The following is a 22,117-nucleotide window of genomic DNA, read 5'->3' on the forward strand; positions in this document are numbered from 1 at the left end:
TACATTGGTAACTCTGACTCTTGACAGTATAAAAGGCGTGGAGGATCGCAACGTGATCTCGTCTAGGCTGTCTTCAATTCATGTGAATCTGTCGCTTTATAAGATATATAAGAGGAACAACTCGCTAACCCTTTTTATGATTGTATGAGTGAAATCTTCAATAGAATATCATAGAAAAAATGGTAGCACCTCTCCTAAAATATCGACATGAATCGAGCATGAACAAAAATTTCATCTCTGCCTATACTGTCAAGAAAAAAAGGTCTTAAATAATAAATAAATGGTACGATCTCCAGATTTCTATTTGCCTACTAGCTATGTAGCTTAGATTCCATTTCCATGCATATAGTATAGCGGCATGTGTGGAAAACACGATGCCCGACTCCTCTTGGCAACCTTACTTTCAGCACAGAAGCATTCAACGCAATCCACGTCAGACGTTCGCCTAGCTTGATAGCTGGGACTTTGTTCAAATGAGCAGCACACGTCATCATGTACCTTGATAGCTAGGACTTGGTTCAAATGAGATATGGCCGGCAGGTGGTGCCACCTCCAAATTCCACTTCCACACGCATGGAGCAACATCTGTGTATGCTCTTACAGCGACAGATCGGATCGGATGGCTGCTGCTCTTGACGTTCGAGCGACACCCGGGTCCGAATTTTTTGTTTTTTAGTCCCTTTCGAGACAAAAATTTACCAGAAAATTTATTTGCACGTTTGGACCCGAAGCTCGGCGTCATAGGTTGTGGCGCCGAGGTAACACAGCTCGGCGTCACAGGCTATGGCGCCGAGCTATGTGACGTGGCAGTCTGCGTGGCACCTAGCTCGGCGCCACAGATCTTGGCGCCGAGCTAGGAAATACCCGCAAACTACCTTTCTCTCTGCGCGTTTCTTCTCTGTTCGCGTCACTTCTACCGCCGCAAAACCCACCGCCGCCCGCCCAACTCCGGACCGGCTCGCCGCCGGCCGCCCGCCCCGCTCCCTGCCGCCCGGAGCTCCGCCGAGCGAGCCCGGAGTTCCCCGCCCCGCTCGCCCGCCTCGCTCCCTGCCGCCCGGAGCTCCGCCGAGCGAGCCCTGCCGCCCGGAGCTCCGCCGAGCGAGCCCTGCCGCCCGGAGCTCGCCGCCGCCGCCCGGAGCTCCGCCAACGCTCGGCCACCGCGCGCTAGGCACCGGCGCTCGCCACCGCGCTACGGTCGGCCACCGCCCGCTCCGGCCCCGGCAGGTCCCGCCCCCACTGCCGCCCGGTATTTTTTTTTTTAATTTCTTAGTTTGTAAACTGTTAGCTATTGTTAGTGTTTAGTAATTAGTTAGCTATCCACTTATTTATTGTTTAGTAAATAGTTAGATATTTTGTTGTTAGTGTTTATTAAAATAGTTAGCTAGTTTCTTGCTTAGTATATTGTTAGTGTTTAGTAAATTCTTAGTGATTATATAGTTAGCATTTTGTTTAGCGCATTGATATTACATGTTTTCTGTGTTGGCAACCATCGTGTTGTCGTTTATTCGCAGGTTCTATAAACATCACTTTACAGGGGAGGTGCTGCCAAATTTTTTATTGACAATAGGTTTTTTTGTACGTAGGTGTTCGTCCGACTTGACCTTCTCCACCGTTAGCTGGACTCGTACGCGTTCTCAGGTATACATTGTTTTCGTACATTATTTATAGATTATGTAATTTCGTTTGATGTGTTCATTTAATATTTACTATATAGTTATTAGTTAATATATATTTATTACTTAGTAAGTTAGTAGGCTTAAGTATATAGCCATTATTGAGTTAGTAATCCATTTTTGTAATAGATGGACAGCCTAGTAACACTATACCACGGAGGAAGGGTGGAGATAGATGCTTATGGGAGTGTTACTTTTGATGGTATGAAGATCGTGACCATGTTGTTCGATGAAAGACCATCTTTTGACAAGCTTTTGGCTCGAGCTTGTGAGGAGATTAGTTGCGACATAAACGACCCTAGAATATCAATTCAGGGTTTGTTGTCCCATATTACATATGTAACAGTTGTCTGACGGTTGATCTCCATTACCTCAGAAGATGATTGGGTGATATATTTAAGAATTGTGAAGACGATGGTTCCACCATGTTTGGATGTGGTTGTTCAAAAGTTACCTGTTAATCATTGCGATGGTCCAGTCGGGTTATCTCCACAAATGCCAAATGCATCTCGTATTGAAGCTCCTTTGGTAGAGCTTCATGAAGAAGTGGTTGTTGTGCCCGATGCTCAATCGGGTCCGCACGAGTATGGGATTTCTCGTCCTCTTCCTGGCGTTTGTGGGGCTTCTAATGCGGTGGTACCCCCCCAAGAGATCCCATTGACCCAGGATCCAGTTCACGATCATCCTAGTAAGTGTCTTCGACACATTGTTCGTATCCATCGTAATTTCGTTTGATTAGACTTTTTAATGTGGTTTTTCTTGCTCCGACCCGATGCAGGATCTCCACATATCGATAATGCTGCTTATCTTGATGTGCCTGTGTCATATAATATGGACAACATATGCAGGGCATCCAATAGTGTTGATGTTCAGATTGAGGATGAGGAGGAGCCATATGAGGCTGCACGGGCCTTAGATTCTGATGATGACCGTCCGGTTCAAGAAATGACCGAGCAAGAAATTGAACTCATAAGACGTTTGTGTCCGGAGCGAGACCCTGCAGTACATGAATTTAGCAGTTTAAGTCATTCCACCCGTGCTTATGCTGAAGGACGTGACGATGAACTGCTAGAGGCTCCGGATAACGCCGACAGCATTGAGATTAAGGTAGGCTTACTTTTCAAGGACCTGCCTACACTGAGACGATGGCTACAGGAATATTCTGTGAACCGGAAGAGGCCGTTCAAGGTGAGACATTCGTATGCACAGCGTCGTTACACTGTTGTGTGCGAGGTGTCGGAATATAATTGGAGGGTATGTGCCCGAAGGCAGAAGGACACCGGAAAGTTTAAGATCACCAAAATTGTAGGTCCACACACTTGTGCCCAGACAGAGCTGAGCTCTAAGCATCGTCAGTTGACATCTACCCTGATTGTGAAAAGGATATTGGGGATATTGAAGGGTCAGCCAAACTTGAAGGTGAAGTCAATTATGACCATGACTTCGGAGCTGTTTGGTTACAGGATCAAATATGGGAAAGCATGGAGGGCAAAGCAGCGAGCATGGAAGATGATATACGGGGATTGGGAGGAGGGTTATGAGAAATTACCAGCATTGTTCAATGCAATGAAAGCAAAAAACCCAGGCATGCATTACGAGTACATCCCCAAACCTAATGAATGGAGGAACGACAGAGAGATATTTTTTCGTGCTTTCTGGTGTTTCTCGCAGTGCGTAGAGGCCTTCAGGCATTGTCGTCCCGTGCTCTCTATTGATGGTACTTTTCTGCTTGGGAAGTATAAGGGCACATTGTTGGTTGCCATATCATGCGACGCAGACAACGCACTGGTTCCTTTGGCATTTGCTTTGGTGGAGAGGGAGAACAGAGATAGTTGGTCTTGGTTCTTGCGGCTTGTACGCATCCATGTCGTAGGCCCTGGACGCGAAGTTGGTGTCATATCTGACAGACACCAAGGTATTCTTAATGCAGTGCAAGAGCAGATTCCTGGCTACGCACCCATGCACCACAGATGGTGCACTCGACATCTAGCAGAAAATCTTCTTCGAAAGGATCATAGCAAGGCTAACTTCCCCCTTTTTGAGGAGGTATGTCGACAGTTGGAGGTTTCGTTTTTCGAGGATAAGTTGAAGGAACTAAAAGATGCAACAAATGCTGAAGGTAAGAACTGGATTGCTGGATTGCTGAGGGAACCGCAGAAATGGACAAGGGCCTACGACGAAGGTGGCTGGTGGTTCGAGTTTCAGACTAGCAACATGGTCGAGTCATTTAACAGTGTGCTCAAGGGTATACGGGCAGGGCTGGACGAAATGCTCGTGGCTCGCTGGCTCGCTCGTTTCATGGTCAGCTCGGATCGGCTCGGATCGGCTCGTTTGAATTTTGTCATGAGTTGAGCTGACATCCTAGCTCGATTCGTTAACGAGCCAGCTCGGTTCGTTAACGAGCCAGCTCGCGAGCTAAACGAGCTACCATATTCCAGTTAAACGAAACTATATACATATCATTTACAGAATAATTGATGAACATGTTATATATATGTGAGGTGTCTATGGCCTATGAATTAAACTAATGATTAATGAACTATATATATGTGTTAATTTGGTCTATGCAAATGTAATTATGGGTTAAACTGATGAACATGTATGTGAATTGTGAATTAATGAGTGATGAATTGTGCTAATTTGGTGTTATATTGACGTGATTTGTGAAACTATGAGTATAATTACTATTTTCTATTGTTAAATTAGTTTGAAATTAACTAAAAAATATTTATTATGTTCATTTTATTTTTTTCTGCTCTGGCTCGCGAGCTAAACGAGCCAGCTCGAGCTCGTAAACGAGCCGAGCCGAGCTGACTCTGTGGCTCGTTACCTTAACGAGCCGAGTCGAGCTGGCTCGTTAGCTTAACGAGCCAGCTCGAACTCGGACGAGCCGAGCCGAGCTGGCTCGTTATCCACCCCTATATACGGGGCATGCCAGTCAATGCTATAGTAACATTCACTTTTTATAGGCTTGTGGCTTGGTTTAATGATAGACACGCGCAGGCCAAGGCAATGCAGACCCGAGGGCAGAGATGTGCACCTAAACCAACATCACACCTTAATAATGCAAAGGAACGTGCCCATAGACATGAGGTACAATGCTTTGATGAGGAGTTGGGTAAATACGAGGTAACAACACTAGGCGGCATAACTTCCGACGGTGAGGTGCGACCTTCGAGGACACATGTCGTGTTACTTGATGCATTCTCGTGCGGATGTGGTAAACCTAGACAATACCATTTTCCATGTTCTCATTATGTTGCGGCCGCACATCATCGTAACTTTGCATTTGAGAGCAGAATACCTTCTGAGTTCAGTGTAGAGAGCTTAGTACGTACCTGGAGCCCTCGTTTTGAGCCATTTCTTGATGAGTCACAATGGCCAACGTACACCGGTCCGGTATACGTTGCTGATCCAGCGCATCAATGGGACAAACGTGGTAGTAGGAAAAGGAGCCGGTGCAACATGGTTATGGATCAGGTTTCCGGTCGCAGTAGGAGAGGTCGAGCGTCCCCCTTTCTCGTGGACCCAGAGCAGAATGAATGCGGAAAATGCGGTAGACTTGGCCACAACTCACGTACATGCATTTGGACACTTAGTGAGGTGTGATATATTTTTTTATACACAAATTTTATTCTAATATGTCGATGTTTTTGTTACACTTTGTACACAACTTATATTCTAATATGTTGATATCTTAATTTGCAGGATGGCGCAGTTCCACTTGCTGGACCCTCACTACGACGAGCACCACAGGGGCCGTCTCACCGCAGAGGGAGAGGTAATATTTTGCACATAAATTAAATTTTCGAATTAATATATGCGACCTATATTTGACTAATGAAAATTCTTTTGATTGCTAGGTGTTGCCCGTTCTGCGGGTCCAGACACACGACCGGTTTCTGGAGGAGATGAGGTACGATGAGAGGTACACTCCTCTCCTACAGAGGGCTGGCTTGGACGTCTTATCGTACCAGGTCCGCCGTGGGCTGCCCACTTTCAACCCAGCGGCGTTGACGGCTCTGGTCGACAGGTAAAGACTTCTCTAGTTGTTTAATATTTACAATTATCAAATCTACTTTGCATACTAATGATTTTGTATTCGTTTGTCTTCCAATAGGTGGCGGCCAGAGACTCACACTTTCCACCTTCCCTGCGGTGAGATGACCGTGACGCTTGAAGATTGCCAGAAGATTCTTGGTCTCAGCATTATTGGTCGTCCAGTGACCGGTCAGGCATCACCAGGCGGTTGGAGGTAGAGGGTGGAGGCCTTTCTTGGGAGACTGCTTCCGGATGAGCTACGAGGTAGCCACAACACCGGAGTCCCACTGACCTGGCTTAGGCAGACCTTTGGGCAGTGTCCACCTGGTGCAGACGAGCAGACGGTTGGATACCATTGTCGAGCTTGGATTCTCCATCTCTTTGGTTCAGTTCTTTTTCCAGACGCGACAGGCGACAGCGCGTCATGGATGTTTCTGCCCTGCCTGACTGACTGGGATACGACCGGAGGTTACAGCTGGGCTTCAGCAGTGTTGGCCTTCCTGTACAGGCAACTTTGCGAGGCTTGTCGTCGTTCGTCGAGGACCGTCGGCTTAGGTGGATGTGTCTACCTACTACAGCTGTGGATGTGGGCACACATACCCGTCGGGCGACCCAGAGAGTTTCCTCCTCGTGAGTGGTTCGTGGTAGCCGGACATCGGCTTAAGCCCACGGCTGCTTACCGCTGGGACCAGGTCGAGGAGCCATTTGCACGACACCAGCGTGCTTACGTGGAGTACTCAAACGAGCTCGACGCACTTACTCCTTCGATGGTGAGTTGTCTCCTTTTATCTTTTTACATGTGCTTTCTACTTTTATCGCACGACACCTGCGTGCTTACATGTGCTTTCTAAAACTTTTGCAGGTGACTTGGCAACCGTATCTTGATCCATATTTCGCCAGCATACAGTTGAGCAGCATGTGCTCAATAGACGAGGACCTCTACCTCATGAGGTGTCCCCTCATCTGTTTTTATGCTGTTGAGTACCACTTGCCCCACAGAGTTGCTCGACAGTTCGGATTGCGCCAGGAGTTTCCGGTGGAGCCATTCTCGACTTCAATAGAACTTCATAAGTGAGTTACTACATGCACTTGTTATTCTAACTAATAATTGAAATATCAGTTAGTCGCTAATATATGGTTCTAACTTTTGCAGGTTCGACAGACAGAGACAGAAGAAGGTCACGGACTTCGAGACCCACCATCGTGATTACATTGATGAATGGGAACAGCAGGGGGATCTTAACTATGAGAACGACCAGGCGCACACAAACTACAACTTCCGGAGGTATTTGATTTGGTATTCTGGTGTGACTAGGTGCAAGCTGAAAGGACAGTGGACAACTGCAGACTACGCCGAGCAAGAATCGTCAGACGACGAAGACACAGCTTTCGACATAGCTGCTCGGCACGGGTCCCAAATTGAGGCTGCTCCAATCCTTGATAGAGTGGTAACTATTTCTTTACTAAAATTAGAGATTTCAATTCAATGCTTTATGTCTAGTTTTGAGCATCCTAATGTTTTAACTTGTGATAGGGAAACTCTATGCTCGTATCTGTTGTTGAACTTGAGCGTATCTCACAGAGAACTTCAGATAGTACTACGCTATCGTTACTATCAGTGAGTATCAATGTCTAACAGAAAACTTGTTTATTTGTATGTTCTAACATATGTCTTTAACTAATATTTCGATTACAGAGGGTATCACGTCGTCTTCGTCGTGCAGCGGCTCGGTGTGGATGCCGGTCTCTAGCGGGCGTTGACGTGCAGCGGCTCTGTGGATGTTTTTATATTCGATGTTATTTTGTGATGTATTATATGTTGAAATGCTTATATGTCTTATAATATGTGATTATTTGAACTGTGGTTGTTAATAAAACAAGGGGAACTCTTGCAATTTTTTTTGTGAATTGTAAAAAACATAATAAGCAATAAGTAACGCATCTTTAGAGTTCTAAATTATTTTTGATACGTAAATACTACATAATAGGCTACAATTCTTCAGTCTGAATCACAATCTATGAGTAACTCATCTTCGGAGTCATCCGTCGCGCAATCCTCAACGACAACCTCATTCCACTTGCTGCATTGTCCTGCATCACACTTGTCACCAGTTCTCTTGTAATAATTGGCTTCTGCTTCATCTGCAGCTTGGGAGAATAGCTCATCCTCAGCCTCAGCCTCATCAGACTTCTTCTTGTAATAAGCTGCCTCTACCTCTTCGGCGGCCTGAGACATAAACTCATCCTCTTCCTCTTGAGCACGTAATCCTGCCTCAGCTAGTGCGATGAGCTCACTCAACCTTGATGTGTCGTCCTCCTCTTCTTCATGTAATCCTGCCTCTGCGAGAGCGATAAGCTCACTCAATCTAGATGTGTCGTCGTCCTCCTCCTCCATCAGCTCAACCGTTGCCATTTTATCCTGAACATATCTCGCATGCGCCTCATCGGCCAAATAGTTTACGCCGCTTCCAATCTCTGCAAATATAATGAGAAAAATAAGTTAGCAAAGTCAAGATAAATAAATTGTACTAACATAATTATAATATCATTTATCTCACTTACTTCCCTTGAGGCGATCAGCAAGATTATCCAACATCTGTTTCTGGGCTTGAGCCGCTTCCCATTCCCTTGCATCTTGTGCTCTCTTCTCATCTGCCGCCTTCAACCTCCTATACTCTGCACGCTTCGGGCTATCATAAAAGGCAGATTTTGCTTCCCTACGCATGTCGCGTATGCGATCGTTAATGTACGAATCGACGAGCCGAGATCCACAACGCATCTTCTGTCCCATTATTCTCTTGGACTCTATTGTGCGCATCACCTCTCCTTTGTCGTCGTAACTCTCCCAACTGCATTTCCTCGTCTCCTACAAAAAAATAGTAAGTATCGCTATAACATTACAGCTGGTGCAAAAAAATACCAACCTCATCGTAATCGACCATATGTCCACAAAAATATCCAACACCAAGCTTCGAAGGAACTAATCCATACTTAGCTTCAATACCACATTTGCAGAGTACTGGATCAAATTTGACCTCTTCTTCCGCCCACCCGTTGTATCTCTTTTCCTTTACCTCTGGCTCTGGCCAATGGGACAAAGGACCATACAACCACTCTCTGAAACGACACTTACGCCACCCGTATGGCTGCAGGAGAAAAAATTAGTAATTTATTGTAAATAAAAACTAGTTCATACATTTAGCGTATCAATGGGCTCACATAATCAATGTTCGGACAACAGAACTGCTTGTCATAGTCTTCGTCGATGACAGCACGGTCTCCATAATCGCATCGAGGCGGTGAGTCCATCCGTCTTTCTGTTGCTACCTCCTTCTCCGCATCCGTCATTGGTGGAGGATTCGGGGGAGGAGGTACCCAACGCTTAAAACGCTCATGACTGGTCTTTCCACTCAACCAATTAACGAAAAGAAGATATCGAGGGTCAAATTTATCAGGACCGTCGATCCACTGGAAAAAGAAACACCTCTGATGTCCCTAAAATAATGGAAAGAAGCACTATTACATATCTACAAAATAATGAATGCGAACAAAATTAAGTGACAAGTCATAAGCTACGTACGTCCAAACTGCCACAAAGGTAGTAGCAGCGAGCAGCCGTGTCTGGATGTTGTGATTGATGTACCCAAGCCAGTCTGCCACAGTCACAGTTAGGCACGGGGAGTTCAGGAGGAACAGGAGCATCCTTACTAGATACGTCCGGATATAACTCCCGAGGACGACCTCTCTTCTGCCACAACGCCTCTCGGTACATGTCTTTCATCTAATAAACGATTATAATTATCATTTGTACCTATTATGCTTTATAATAAGTTTACACAAACTAATAATCGAAATGATAATATAATAGGTGTATACAAATTATTAAACTAACAACCCAATATACAAAACGAATCCGTTGGACATCATACCTTAGTCTACGAAGTGAACCAACTCAAATCTTTGAATCCAGCAAATTTTGACGAAGTTTGGAAATGGGATGAAATGAGCTGCTCTCGGCCAGCCGCGCAGGCGTTTTTATAGGAATTCGTAGCTCGGCGCCAAGATCTGTGGCGCCGAGCTACGAGGCCGCGCCGCCACCACGTCGGAGCCAGGTCAGCCCTAGGCGCAAGTAGCCGTTGCTGCCACGTCATAGCTCGGCGCCATAGGTTGTGGCGCCGAGCTGTGTTAGCTCGGCGCCACAGGCTATGGCGCCGAGCTAAGGGTCCAAAATTGAGTTTAATTTTTTAGGTCTAAACGTGATTTTAAACCTGATAAAGGGCTAAAATACAAAAAATTCGGCACCCGGGTCTCCAAGAGCGCACGTGAGTGCTTCGCTTGGTCTTCCCAAAGAGTTGGGGTGAACCTTCTCTCCTTCCTTCCTTCCTTCCTTTCCAAGGATATGATAATTGATATGTGAGTAGAGAGTTTGGAGAGTTGGGGTGAACCTTATCTCCTTCCTTCCTTCCCTTACACATTTATCTCTACTCTCTTATTGGTTTAGTTGCACGGAGAGTCCGGAGAGTAGATCTCCGGAACAGATGCCTAAATCATAGACACATGCTTAATTGTGAGGGCGATCGAATGTTTAGGGAGCATCACTGTGACTGCTCGTTGATCCCTACTATGGTCGTCTTTCTTTCTTTCTAAGGTTGTTGTAGATCATCTTTTTCTATTTTCTCGTGCGGTTGTCTTCTTCCTTGTGGATGCCCAAGGAATGACATAACAAATCTCTCTCTCTCCAAGTAAATTTGATGGAACATTTTACGAGAGAAGGTATGGCAAGATGGTCTCGTGGTTGATAGCAATGAGCTGCTATTACGCTATGCAAGGGAAATTCAAACATTTTACTTCTGATGAAGAGAAAGTGTTCGAGGGTGTGGATAACTTTTTTTGAGACATTGTGATTAGCACTCATACTGACAAATGTGTGAACTCTTACACAACATGTATAGCTAGCAAAGAATTATGGAATGCACTAGTTTGGTGCTTCTGATCTGGTAGTGTTAGGATCTGATTACGGACTAGAGGATGGTACATAGTTTTTTTGACAAAACTTAAACAAATTGGCTAACCAAAACAAGTGTGGAATTAAAACTAACCAGTCTAGCAAATACCACACCCCCTTTATCTATCAAAAGCACCATATAAAGATCCTAGTTAAGTAACTATAGTTCTAGGCTAGGCGAAACTCATCCACAAAATTCTTGTTGGTAAGGTCACACTCGCATGAACCTATGCAACTAGTACTCAAGCAACCTAGGAGCTCCTACATGCTAGTGAGAAAGCACATAAAGCCTAAGCACACTAGCACAACCCAACTAGCAAAGCTACATAAGCCAAACTAGGGAGCTAAACAACTTAGCTACACAAGCTAAGGAAAGCTACTAAGCTACAAAAGTTTGTTAGCAAAAGAGAGCAACTAATTTACTATACAAGAAAAGAGGTTACAAGAACAACACTTAACACTAACATAGATATGAACATGTAATAACAAGTTAGTGTTCACGAGTTACAAACCAACGAAAAGACAAATGTTGGCATTGATGATTTTTCTCGCGTGGTTTGTTGGATTGTCGACCACTCACTCTCTATTGAGGCAAGTCCAAGGTTGTCATCGATTCTCTTGCTAGTGGTGACCTAGAAGTCTCACTCTCCCACATAGAATGCTTACAATTGAGCTCTAGCGCATGATCTGCTTGGACCATTTGGCACTCTTATAGTGTGCTCTTTGTGTCTCCTGCGATTTGACCAGGATATCCCTCGTAAAGCCTTATATAGAGCCATACACAACCTTTTCGCATGCTTCAATGGAGACACGTTTTCCACGCTATCTAGGAGGTGGCAACCACCATTAGCTTTGCAACTCGACCATCTAGTGCCACTTAATACAAAGCACTTGGAATCGCTCTCATACACAATTGGATGCGACCTCTATAAATCATATGTGAGTAGAGACCCAAAGCTAAGCATAACAGTTGGGTAACACACCGCTATGGTGTTATTTCTTAAACAATAAGCCAGACATCCCTTTATTTATAAAGTAGGGGACTCAACTAACTGTCATGAAAAAAGTGGCCAGATGCAGGGGCATCGAACATGTCTATACAACAGATGCTTTTTTTATGGCTACAAACTAGTCATTGTACTTGTTGGACGTCCGGTACACCAGACATATTTGATGTGTATTAGAGCTAAATCACCCGTTTTTTTGTCCTTGGACTTAGTAGGGCTCATTTGAAAGATTCGAAATGGTTTTAGATGAGTCACAATTTGTGGCTGCTCCAAAACAGCTCTAACTCGTTTTTTCCATTGGAAAATGGCTCCAAATGGTTTTTGATGTAGAGATCTTTTGCAGAAGAAAAAGATAGAGGCGAAAATGAGAAATACTAATCAGGGCCTAAGCTAATTCATATTTAGACACTTGTCTTTTTTATGCACTTGGGCCTCGTGATTCCTTATTTACGTGCGATTTCTTCCACTTTTTTTAATTAGTACCCTTAGTCCATCGTCACCCCTTAGTTTTAACTTTCTCTCTATTAGTACTTGATGAGACATTTCTACAATTAGAGATGGACAAAACTGAGCACTGACGGTGAACTAAAGGCCCACATTTAAAATCAAAACCCTTTTTTTACTCGCATAATTTTCTCTGCTCCCAAGTATATCTGAGATTTATCGTCCTTCTTCCTTTACCCGCGCTATTTTTCCACGCACTTGAACCTGCCTAGCTACCCCTGAGGCCCTGACCGTGATCAAAGAGGCAGAACGCCGATCGATGATGGCGTAAGAAGCGGGTAGGGGAGAACGCCGATTTGTTTCTTTTTAAAAAATTGTTAGAGAACGAAAATAACACACAAAATTAGTTCGCCATTGCTTAGAATAGAACAATCAATTATCTCCCAAAAAAGAAGAATCAATGATTTGGTAAGTATTTTTTTTCTAAAGTGCATTTAGGCTAAGATCACTAGATCAGTTATATAAATAGAAAAAATAATATGTTATATCTCTACTATCCAATAGTAGTCTATCATTCCGCATTCTGCCATTCCCTGTTCTGCCTTTCTGATTTCCTCCTCCCCGCGCACAGTCCATTCCCATGTTCTGCCACCATTCTATATCTATCATTCTCATTTCCCTCTCCGCAAATCACATTCTCATTCCCCCGTACAGTAGCTACCACTACACCACATGTATGTTTATGTCTACATCTATAACAGAAAACAGATCTATTGTTGGGGGCCTTCGTCCTCCGAATGTCCTCAAAAACGTGATTTAACAATATCTTTCAAGTGTGACATGTGAATAGGTACCTTTGGACTCGGGCTAAAAGCATGTACGATGTAAAAAGCATGATCGTGACAAAGGTTGGAGTTGCTCCGAAGCTACGTGCAGGGGAGCTTCGGTTAAATGGCGAAAAAAGGAACCGACTTAAAGAGGAAAATGTTATCTAATCCTCATAGAATTGTCTATAAGTTAATAATAAATGTAAAGGGCATGAATGTAATTTCTCACAGGCTGCGTCTTGTGCCTATAAATAGATGAACAGTACCCTCGTACTGTTCACGCTGGCTTGTACTTGCTTTTGCGTCACGCTTGTACTTTTTGCCTTCTATCAAGCCGAAGGTATATTTGTAATTCAATATTGTTTATGTCTTTCCAGGATAATACAATGAATTAATAATGTTATGTGATTTTTTATCTTGCCTCTTATATTTTATATGCTTCTTCTTCTTTTATTAACATAAATCGCGTTGATGAAGGTATGTTCTTCATAACCTTCGTCTGAAAATCATTATATCCTAAGGGAAATAATGCTTCGAAGGACGAGGGACGTTAACATTTAACATTTTGTGTTGCCTTGTTCTTAACTCATAGCATTTAAGAACAAGTTCCCAACATTGGTGCCCACCTCCAGTGAACTCTTTCGACCACCTTCGGCAAGCACTGACCTTCGTCATGCCGCCGAAGAAAGCTTCAGCACCAGGGACCGTTGCACTGCAGCCGCTGGACCCAAACCAGGAAACTCTTTCTCTTCGAGAGGCTCGAAGCCAGAAGAGGAAAGCCACCAGTCCAACACTCCAGGAGGAGGAGTTGGACCAAGAGATCAGGGACATGGAAATAATCCATCAGCAAGTACAAAGGAAGAAGGAGAAGATGGCGCAGTCGGCTGATCTTCAAAGGAAGATCGACGAAGCCACTGAGAAAGTGCGTCATCTTGCTCAAGATGAACAGGATCGAAGACCCCAACACAGGGAGCTTCGTCAAGAAGGCTTGTTCAATGAAGATGGATGGTATGATGATTTTAATCATGATGCTTTTACTTTTGATGATGCTTCTCCCTTGGCAGCAGAACTGTAGGCTACCCCATGACCCCCCGTCATACAAGCCACCTCAGCTCCCCATGTATGATGGGCATTCAGATCCAAAGTAGTTTCTGATGAGCTACGAAGCAACTATATCTTCGTATGGAGGCAATACTGCAGTTATGGCGAAGTCCTTCATCATGGCAGTCCGGAATGTAGCCCAAACATGGTATTCTTCTCTTCGGCCAGGGACTATCACGTCGTGGCAGAAGCTTAAGGACATGTTGGTTACCAGCTTCCAAGGCTTTCAAACGAAGCCGGTCACAGCTCAGGCTCTGTTCCGATGCACGCAAGACCACGAAGAATACCTTCAGGCATATGTAAGAAGGTTCTTGCGATTGAGGGCACAAGCACCTACGGTGCCCAATGAGATTGTCATTGAGGCCATGATCAAGGGTCTTCGCCCAGGACCTACTGCCCAATATTTCACGAGGAAGCCCACACAAACTCTGGAGAAGCTGCTTCAGAAGATGGATGAGTACATCCGGGCTGACAATGACTTCCGCCAAAGAAGGGAGGAAGCTTACAGATTCTCGGAAATGACCAGGGGCTTCGGAGGAAGAATCCACCCGAGGCACGTCAGGTCAATCCATAATTCCACTCAGAGTGACGACAAAGGAAGTCAGCCTCAGAGGACACAATACACCTCACAATCTTCGGGGCAACAGCAGAGCTCTTTCAGACCACCGGCTCCAAGGGGCAGAGGCGCCAGGGGCTTCGGGGGAAGATTTGGGGATCAGCCTAGGAAGATCTACTGCTTATTTTGTGGTGAGGACAAGGGCCATACTACAAGAATGTGCCAAATCACCATTCGGAAGCAAAAGGAGATAGCAGAAGCCGAAGCTCGGCAGAACCAGCCGAAGCAGGTCTTGCACACTGCTTCGTGCCACTCTTCCTACATACCAGAGTATGTGGGCAATCATCCCACAGCTTCTGTGGCTTCGGCTAGTCACTCATAGGCTTCTTGGCCACAACTCCCACCCCCTCCACCACTACAGACGACCTATTCTCGAGGCCAGCCAGAAGGGCGCCAGTACCCTCAGCAACAACGTGAAGTCAAGGAGGAATCTGAAGCTCGCACAGTCAATAATATTGTGCCAGAATCAAAGCACATTTATTGAGTGATATCCTACTCCTGAAGTACTTTTGTGTTCTATGTCATTTTGTTTTTCAATAAGGAACAAACAATGTAGAACTAGTTTAAATTTCTTGTAATAGTTTCACTTTTATCAGAATGAAATATATCTTCTTCAAATATTTACGAAGCTCAAAAATTGTTGAAGCTCAAAAGTCGTTCCTAAGGGAATGCAGAGCTAAAAATCGGTGTAAGTTTCGCCGAAGCTACAAAAAGTCGATCCTAAGGAGCGCAGCGTAAGTTTCACTGAAGCTACAAAAGGTCGTTCCTAAGAGAGCGCAGTGTAAGTTTTCTGCTCAAAAGTCGTTCCAAAGGGAATACAGAGCCAAATACCACCAAAATATAAGGCGAAGAAGTTCAAAAGACGTTCCTAAGGGAATGCAGAACTTACACCGAAAAGTCAACGGTGATACCGCCGAAATAGAAGGCGAAGAATTTCAAAAGACGTTCCTAAGGGGATGCAGAACTTACACCGAAAAATAAGCGGTGAAGCCGAAAAATAAACGACAAAGAGACTTCGATCGTTCCTAAGGGGACGCAGAGATGGTGTGTTCCAGTGTGGGCGTGTGGGTGTGTATCTTCGGCATTAGCATCATTCGCTTCATATTGTCACATCATCCTGCATAGCATCACATCATACATCATATTACACTGATGACACGAATTGAATACAAAGTCGACCTTCGGAGACTACTTTATAAAAAATGAAAATGTGCTAAGGTACAAAGTTAGCTGAGAAATACAGCTTCGTCAGCTATATTGCAAAAGAAGGGATCCTTTGTTTACGAAGCTGGGAGGTTTTTACGAGGCATGGATATTTTCACGAAGCACATATTTTCTTCTTTGTGAAGCATGAACAGAAGGGAAGGTGTTTTTTCGCCGAAGGCTCAAAAATGGTATGTATATAAAGTTTCATGCATCGCAAAGAACTGAATTACAAATAATTTACACATTAGATTCAAAAATATGCACATCGAATATTACAGTCTTGATATAGCGAAGCTACATTGATCGTTTAAAAATGTTTTTACAATATCAGTCCTCTTTCAGGACCTTTTCCGCAATTTCATTCAACAACTTGTTAACAACTTCGTCAACAATAGATTCGGCTATATTGATGATTTCTATTGCTTTCTTCGATTCTGGGTCGGCCAGGGGGTCGAACGGCTCCGGTGGAGGAGATAATTCACCTGCGACAGAAAAAAATCAATCAGTTCGAAGTCACGAAAATAAATGACGAAGCTAAAGGCCATTAAATGATACCTATCCGTCTCTCGCGTTCTATAGCTTCCTCACTTTTTTTCGCTGCTTCTCGAGTGTCATGAATATCTTTTTCACTTTTCCTCATTATTTCGTGAGCTATTTCTCGGCCACCATTTTCCCAGATGTCAGTGTAAAATTTTCCGCCCATCAAACTTGCTTCGGCCGAGGGATCCTTTGTGTCATCCACGGAGAGGGCAGCTTCGACCTGGACCCAGGTTTTGACATGATTGCAACCCGCCTTCTCCAAGATGGTTGAAATTCCTATCGCACCAGAGAACGCTCAGACATCCCCGCGATCACTTAAAATTTCTTCAAAAGCTTCGACTTCTCCGCTTATCCACTCGATAACACCCTCAGGGTCGCCTCGTATGAAGTTATCTTCGTTTGAATAGGCGCCCACGTTGGCGAAGCTAGCCTTTATCTTCTCCACGCAGCCCAAAGATTTTTCAAAACATCTTTCCTTGGATGCGCGAAGTTCTTCAACTGTTTTTTCTAAATAGTTTTTCCAATATTCGCTGGCCTCTCGGTTAGCTTCAGGGAGAGCACATTTTTCTTTGGTCTCTGCCAATTTGAAAGTCGCCTAGAAGGGGGTGAATAGGCAAATCTGAAATTTATAAAGTTTAAGCACAACTACAAGCCGAGGTTAGCGTTAGAAATATAATCGAGTCCGTAAGAGAGGGCGAAAAACAAATCACAAGCAAATAAGGCGGATGACACGATGATTTGTTTTACCGAGGTTCGGTTCTTGCAAACCTACTCCCCGTTGAGGTGGTCACAAAGACCGGGTCTCTTTCAACCCTTTCCCTCTCTCAAACGGTCACTTAGACCGAGTGAGCTTCTCTTCTCAATCAATTGGGACACTTAGTCCCCACAAGGACCACCACACAATTGGTGTCTCTTACTTTGATTACAAAGATATTGGGAACAAGAAATGGGGAAGAAGAAAAGCGATCCAAGCGCAAGAGCTCAAAAGAACACGACAAAACTCTCTCTTCTAGTCACTATTGCTTTGAGTGGAATTGGGACTTGGAGAGATTTTGATTCACTCTATTTGTGTCTTGTATTGAATGCACTAGCTCTTGTATTGAATGTGTTGGCTGAAAACTTGGATGCCTTGAAGTGTTGGTGGTTGGGGGTATTTATAGCCCCAACCACCAAAATGGCTGTTGGGGAAGCTCTAACAAGTGGGGCCACCGGACAGTCCGGTGGTGCACCGGACAGGCACTGTTCACTGTCCGGTGCGCCTTCTGGCGCCTGCTCTGACTCTACGCGCGCAGTCGTGCACAGTTCACTGTTCATTGTTGCTTTTGCAGACGGCCGTTGGCGCTGTAGCTGTTACTCCGATTGGCACACCGGACGGTCCGGTGAATTATAGCGGAGAGGCTCCCCGAAAACCCGAAGCTAGCAAGTTGGAGTTGATCCACCCGGTGCACCGGACACAGTCCGGTGCACCAGACTAGGACAGCCTTCGGTTTTCATTGCTCCTTTCATTGGAACCCTTTCTTATAACTTTGTATTGGTTTGTTGTGAACCTTTGGCACCTGTGGAACATATATTCTAGAACAAACTAGTTAGTCCAATTATTTGTGTTGGGCAACTCAACCACCAAAATCATTTAGGAAAAGGTTTGACCCTATTTCCCTTTCAATCTCCCCCTTTTTGGTGATTGATGCCAACACAAACCAAAGTAAATATATAAGTGTTGAATGAAACTAGTTTGCATAATGTAAGTGCAAAGGTTGCTTGGAATTAAAACCAATTTATGCATTCATAGGATGTGCATGGATTGCTTCATTTCTTTTAACATTTTGGACCACGCTTTCACCACTTGTTTTGTTTTTGCAAATATTTTGGAAATTCTTTTTCAAAGTCTTTTGCAAGTAGTCAAAGGTATATGAATAATATTTTGAGAAGCATTTTCAAGATTTGAAATTTTCTCCCCTTGTTTCAAATGCTTTTCCTTTGACTAAACAAAACTCCCCCTTAATGAAATTCTCCTCTTAGTGTTCAAGAGGGTTTTAGATATTAATTTTGAAAGAGGTTATACCAATTTGAAATTATATCAAAAAATAAGTTACCAACTGAAAAACTTCTTTAAATACAAATTGAAAGACTACATTTTTGAAATTGGTGGTGGTGCGGTCCTTTTGCTTTGGGCTAATACTTTCTCCCCCTTTGGCATGAATCGCCAAAAATGGATACTTGTGAGTGAAATATAAGCCCTTTTTCTTTCTCTCCCCCTTTGGCAAACAATATATGAGTGAAGATTATACCAAATTCGAGAGCGGTGCGGAGTGACGGTGAAGGATGAATAATTCGATGGAGTGGAGTGGAAGCCTTGTCTTCGCCGAAGACTCCATTTTCCTTTCAATCTAAGACTTAGCATAAAATGCACTTGAAAACCACATTAGTCATAGCAAATGAAAGAGAGATGATCAAAGGTACATAAATGAGCTATGTGTGCAAAATATCAATCAAAATTCCTAGAATCAAGAATGTTTAGCTCATGCCTAAGTTTGGTAAAGGTTTTCTCATCTAATGGCTTGATAAAGATATCGGCTAATTGTTCTTTGGTGCTCACATAGGCTATCTCGATATCCCCCCTTTGTTGGTGATCCCTCAAAAAGTGATACCGAATGGTTATGTGCTAAGTGCGACTGTGCTCAACGGGATTATCCGCCATGCGGATTGCACTCTCATTATCACATAGGAGAGGGACTTTGGTTAATTTGTAACCATAGTCCCTAAGGGTTTGCCTCATCCAAAGCAATTGCGCGCAACAATGGCCTGCGGCAATGTACTCGGCTTTGGCGGTTGAAAGAGCTACTGAGTTTTGTTTCTTTGAAGCCCAAGACACCAGGGATCTTCCCAAGAACTGACAAGTCCCTGATGTGGTCTTTCTATCAATTTTACACCCTGCCCAATCAGCATCTGAATATCCAATTAAATCAAAAGTGGATCCCTTGGGGTACCAAAGACCAAACTTGGGAGTATTAACTAAATATCTCAAGATTCGTTTTACGGCCCTAAGGTGAACTTCCTTAGGATCGGCTTGGAATCTTGCACACATGCATACGGAAAGCATAATATCCGGTCGAGATGCACATAAATAGAGTAAAGATCTTATCATCGACCGATATACCTTTTGATCTACGGATTTACCTCCTGTGTCGAGGTCGAGATGCTCATTGGTTCCCATGGGTGTCTTGATGGGCTTGGCATCCTTCATTCCAAACTTGGTGAGTATGTCTTGAGTGTACTTCGTTTGGCTAATGAAGGTGCCTTCTTGGAGTTGCTTTACTTGAAATCCTAAGAAATACTTCAACTCCCCCATCATAGACATCTCGAATTTTTGAATCATGATCCTACTAAACTCTTTACAAGTAGATTTGTTAGTAGACCCAAATGTAATATCATCAACATAAATTTGGCATAAAAACAAATCATTTGCAATTGTTTTAGTAAAGAGAGTAGGATCGGCTTTTCCGACTTTGAGGCCATTAGCGATAAGGAAATCTCTTAGGCATTCATACCATGCTCTTGGGGCTTGCTTGAGCCCATAAAGCGCCTTAGAGAGTTTATAAACATGGTTAGGGTACTCACTATCTTCAAAGCCGGGAGGTTGCTCAACATAGACCTCCTCCTTGATTGATGAAAGGGAAATGTGCCCTTGGGCCATTTCTAGTATATTTTGGTGATTAAGTGTCCAACACATATTAAGTGGGTTATTATATGCCATATGATGAATGAAGTGCAAATCAACAAGAAGGTATGTTTCTAGACTTAGTTCATTTGTTTTTGTGTACTAATATATTTGTCTAAGTGCAAGAATCAGAGAAAAGAAAAGAGAGAAGAACTTGGCTCGAAGCAGCCAAGACTCTGCTCAGTCTGGCACACCGAACAGTGTCTGGTGCGCCAGACTGGACTCCGGCGAACAGGCCACTCTCAGGAAACTGTGGCGGCGTACGACTATAATTCATCGGACTGTCCGGTGGTGCACCGGACTGTCCGGTGAGCCAATGGCCCCCAGCGCAACGGTCGGCCGCCAAATCCGCGGGCGACGCGTGGCCCTCTCCAACGGTCGGCAGGGGGCACCGGACTGTCCAGTGCGCCAACCAGCCCGAAGATCCAACGGTCGGCTGCGCCAGGAATGGAAGGAGATCCGCACCGGACATGCTACAGTGGATGTCCGGTGGTGCACCGGACTGTCCGGTGCGCCACCCGACAGAAGGCAAGATTTGCCTTCCTTGTTGGGTTCCAACGACTCCTAGCTACCTTGGGGCTATAAAAGGGACCCCTAGGCGCATGGAGGAGCAACCCAAGCATTCCTTGATCATTCCTTAGCACCAAGACTCCATTCTCGCGCATTCGATTCTTTGAGATAGTGACTTGAGCCCCATTTGAGTAGAGAACTTCTCGAGTTGTGTTGTGAGCTCAAGTTATGGCTTTGTGTGCGTGATTGTGCTCTTGTTTTAAGTCTTATGTGTGTGGCTCTTCCCTCCCTTACTTCTGTGTTTCTTTGTGATCATAAATTGTAAGGGCGAGAGGCTCCAAGTTGTGGAGATTCCTCGCAAATGGGAGAAAGTATAAGAAAGGAAAACACTGTGGTATTCAAGTTGATCATTGGATCACTTGAAAGGGGTTGAGTGCAACCCTCATCCATTGGGACGCCACAACGTGGAGTAGGCAAGTGTTATACTTGGCCGAACCACGGGATAAATCACCGTGTCTTTTGTGTTGTCTTTCATTGTGATCATTTGTGTTTTACAAAAGCTCGGGCCTTAGCCACTTGGTCTTACTGCACTAACTCTTAACCAAGTTTTGTGGCTACAAGTATTTGATTTTTACAGGATCACCTATTCACCCCCCCTCTAGGTACCCTCAATTGGTCCATTGAGGAAGACACTTTTCACGTCCATTTGGTAGAGCCTAAAGCCATGGTAAGTAGCATAGGCAAGTAAAATGCAAACTGACTCAAGACTAGCTACGAGTGCATAGGTTTCACCGAAATCCAAACCTTCGACTTGTGAATATCCCTTGGCCACAAGTCGGGCTTTGTTTCTTGTCACCACACCATGCTCATCTTGCTTGTTGCGGAAGACCCACTTGGTTCCTACAACATTTTGATTAGGACGTGGAACAAGATGTCATACCTCATTCCTCGTGAAGTTGTTCAGTTCCTCTTTCATTGCCAACACCCAATCCGAATCTCGTAGTGCATCCTCTACCCTATATGGCTCAATAGAGGAAACAAAAGAGTAATGCTCACAAAAATGTGCAACACGAGATCGAGTGGTTACCCCCTTATGAATATCACCGAGAATGGAGTTCACGGGGTGATCTCTTTGTATCGCTTGGTAGACTCTTGGGTGAGGCGGTCTTGGACCATCATCATCTTCCTTGTCTTGATCATTAGCATCTCCCCCTTGATCATTGTCCTCCTCTTGAGGTGGCTCCTCTTGATCTTCATTTTCATCATCTTGAGCTTGATCCTCATCTTGGGTTGGTGGAGATGCTTGCATGGAGGAAGATGGTTGATCTTGTGCATGTGGAGGCTCTTCGGATTCCTTAGGACACACATCCCCAATGGACATGTTCCTTAGCGCGACATAAGGAGCCTCTTCATCATCTAGCTCATCAAG

The 22,117-nt window shown here is 44.4% G+C and overlaps 1 protein-coding gene across 1 annotated transcript in view; it reads left to right on the plus strand.

The window, feature by feature from the left end:
* Nucleotides 1-6,407: 6,407 nt before the first annotated feature.
* LOC118476268 (serine/threonine-protein phosphatase 7 long form homolog) overlaps nucleotides 6,408-22,117 on the plus strand; it is a 28,680-nt gene continuing 12,970 nt past the window's right edge. Inside the window, exons 1-3 of the mRNA XM_035965103.1 lie at nucleotides 6,408-6,484; nucleotides 6,577-6,785; nucleotides 6,868-6,999. Coding sequence (XP_035820996.1) covers nucleotides 6,482-6,484; nucleotides 6,577-6,785; nucleotides 6,868-6,999 — 344 coding nt within the window. The 5' untranslated portion in view covers nucleotides 6,408-6,481. The remainder of the gene's footprint in view (nucleotides 6,485-6,576; nucleotides 6,786-6,867; nucleotides 7,000-22,117) is intronic.

Source organism: Zea mays, chromosome 2 (genome assembly GCF_902167145.1).
Source record: "Zea mays cultivar B73 chromosome 2, Zm-B73-REFERENCE-NAM-5.0, whole genome shotgun sequence".
In the NCBI taxonomy this organism is placed as follows: Eukaryota; Viridiplantae; Streptophyta; class Magnoliopsida; order Poales; family Poaceae; genus Zea; species Zea mays.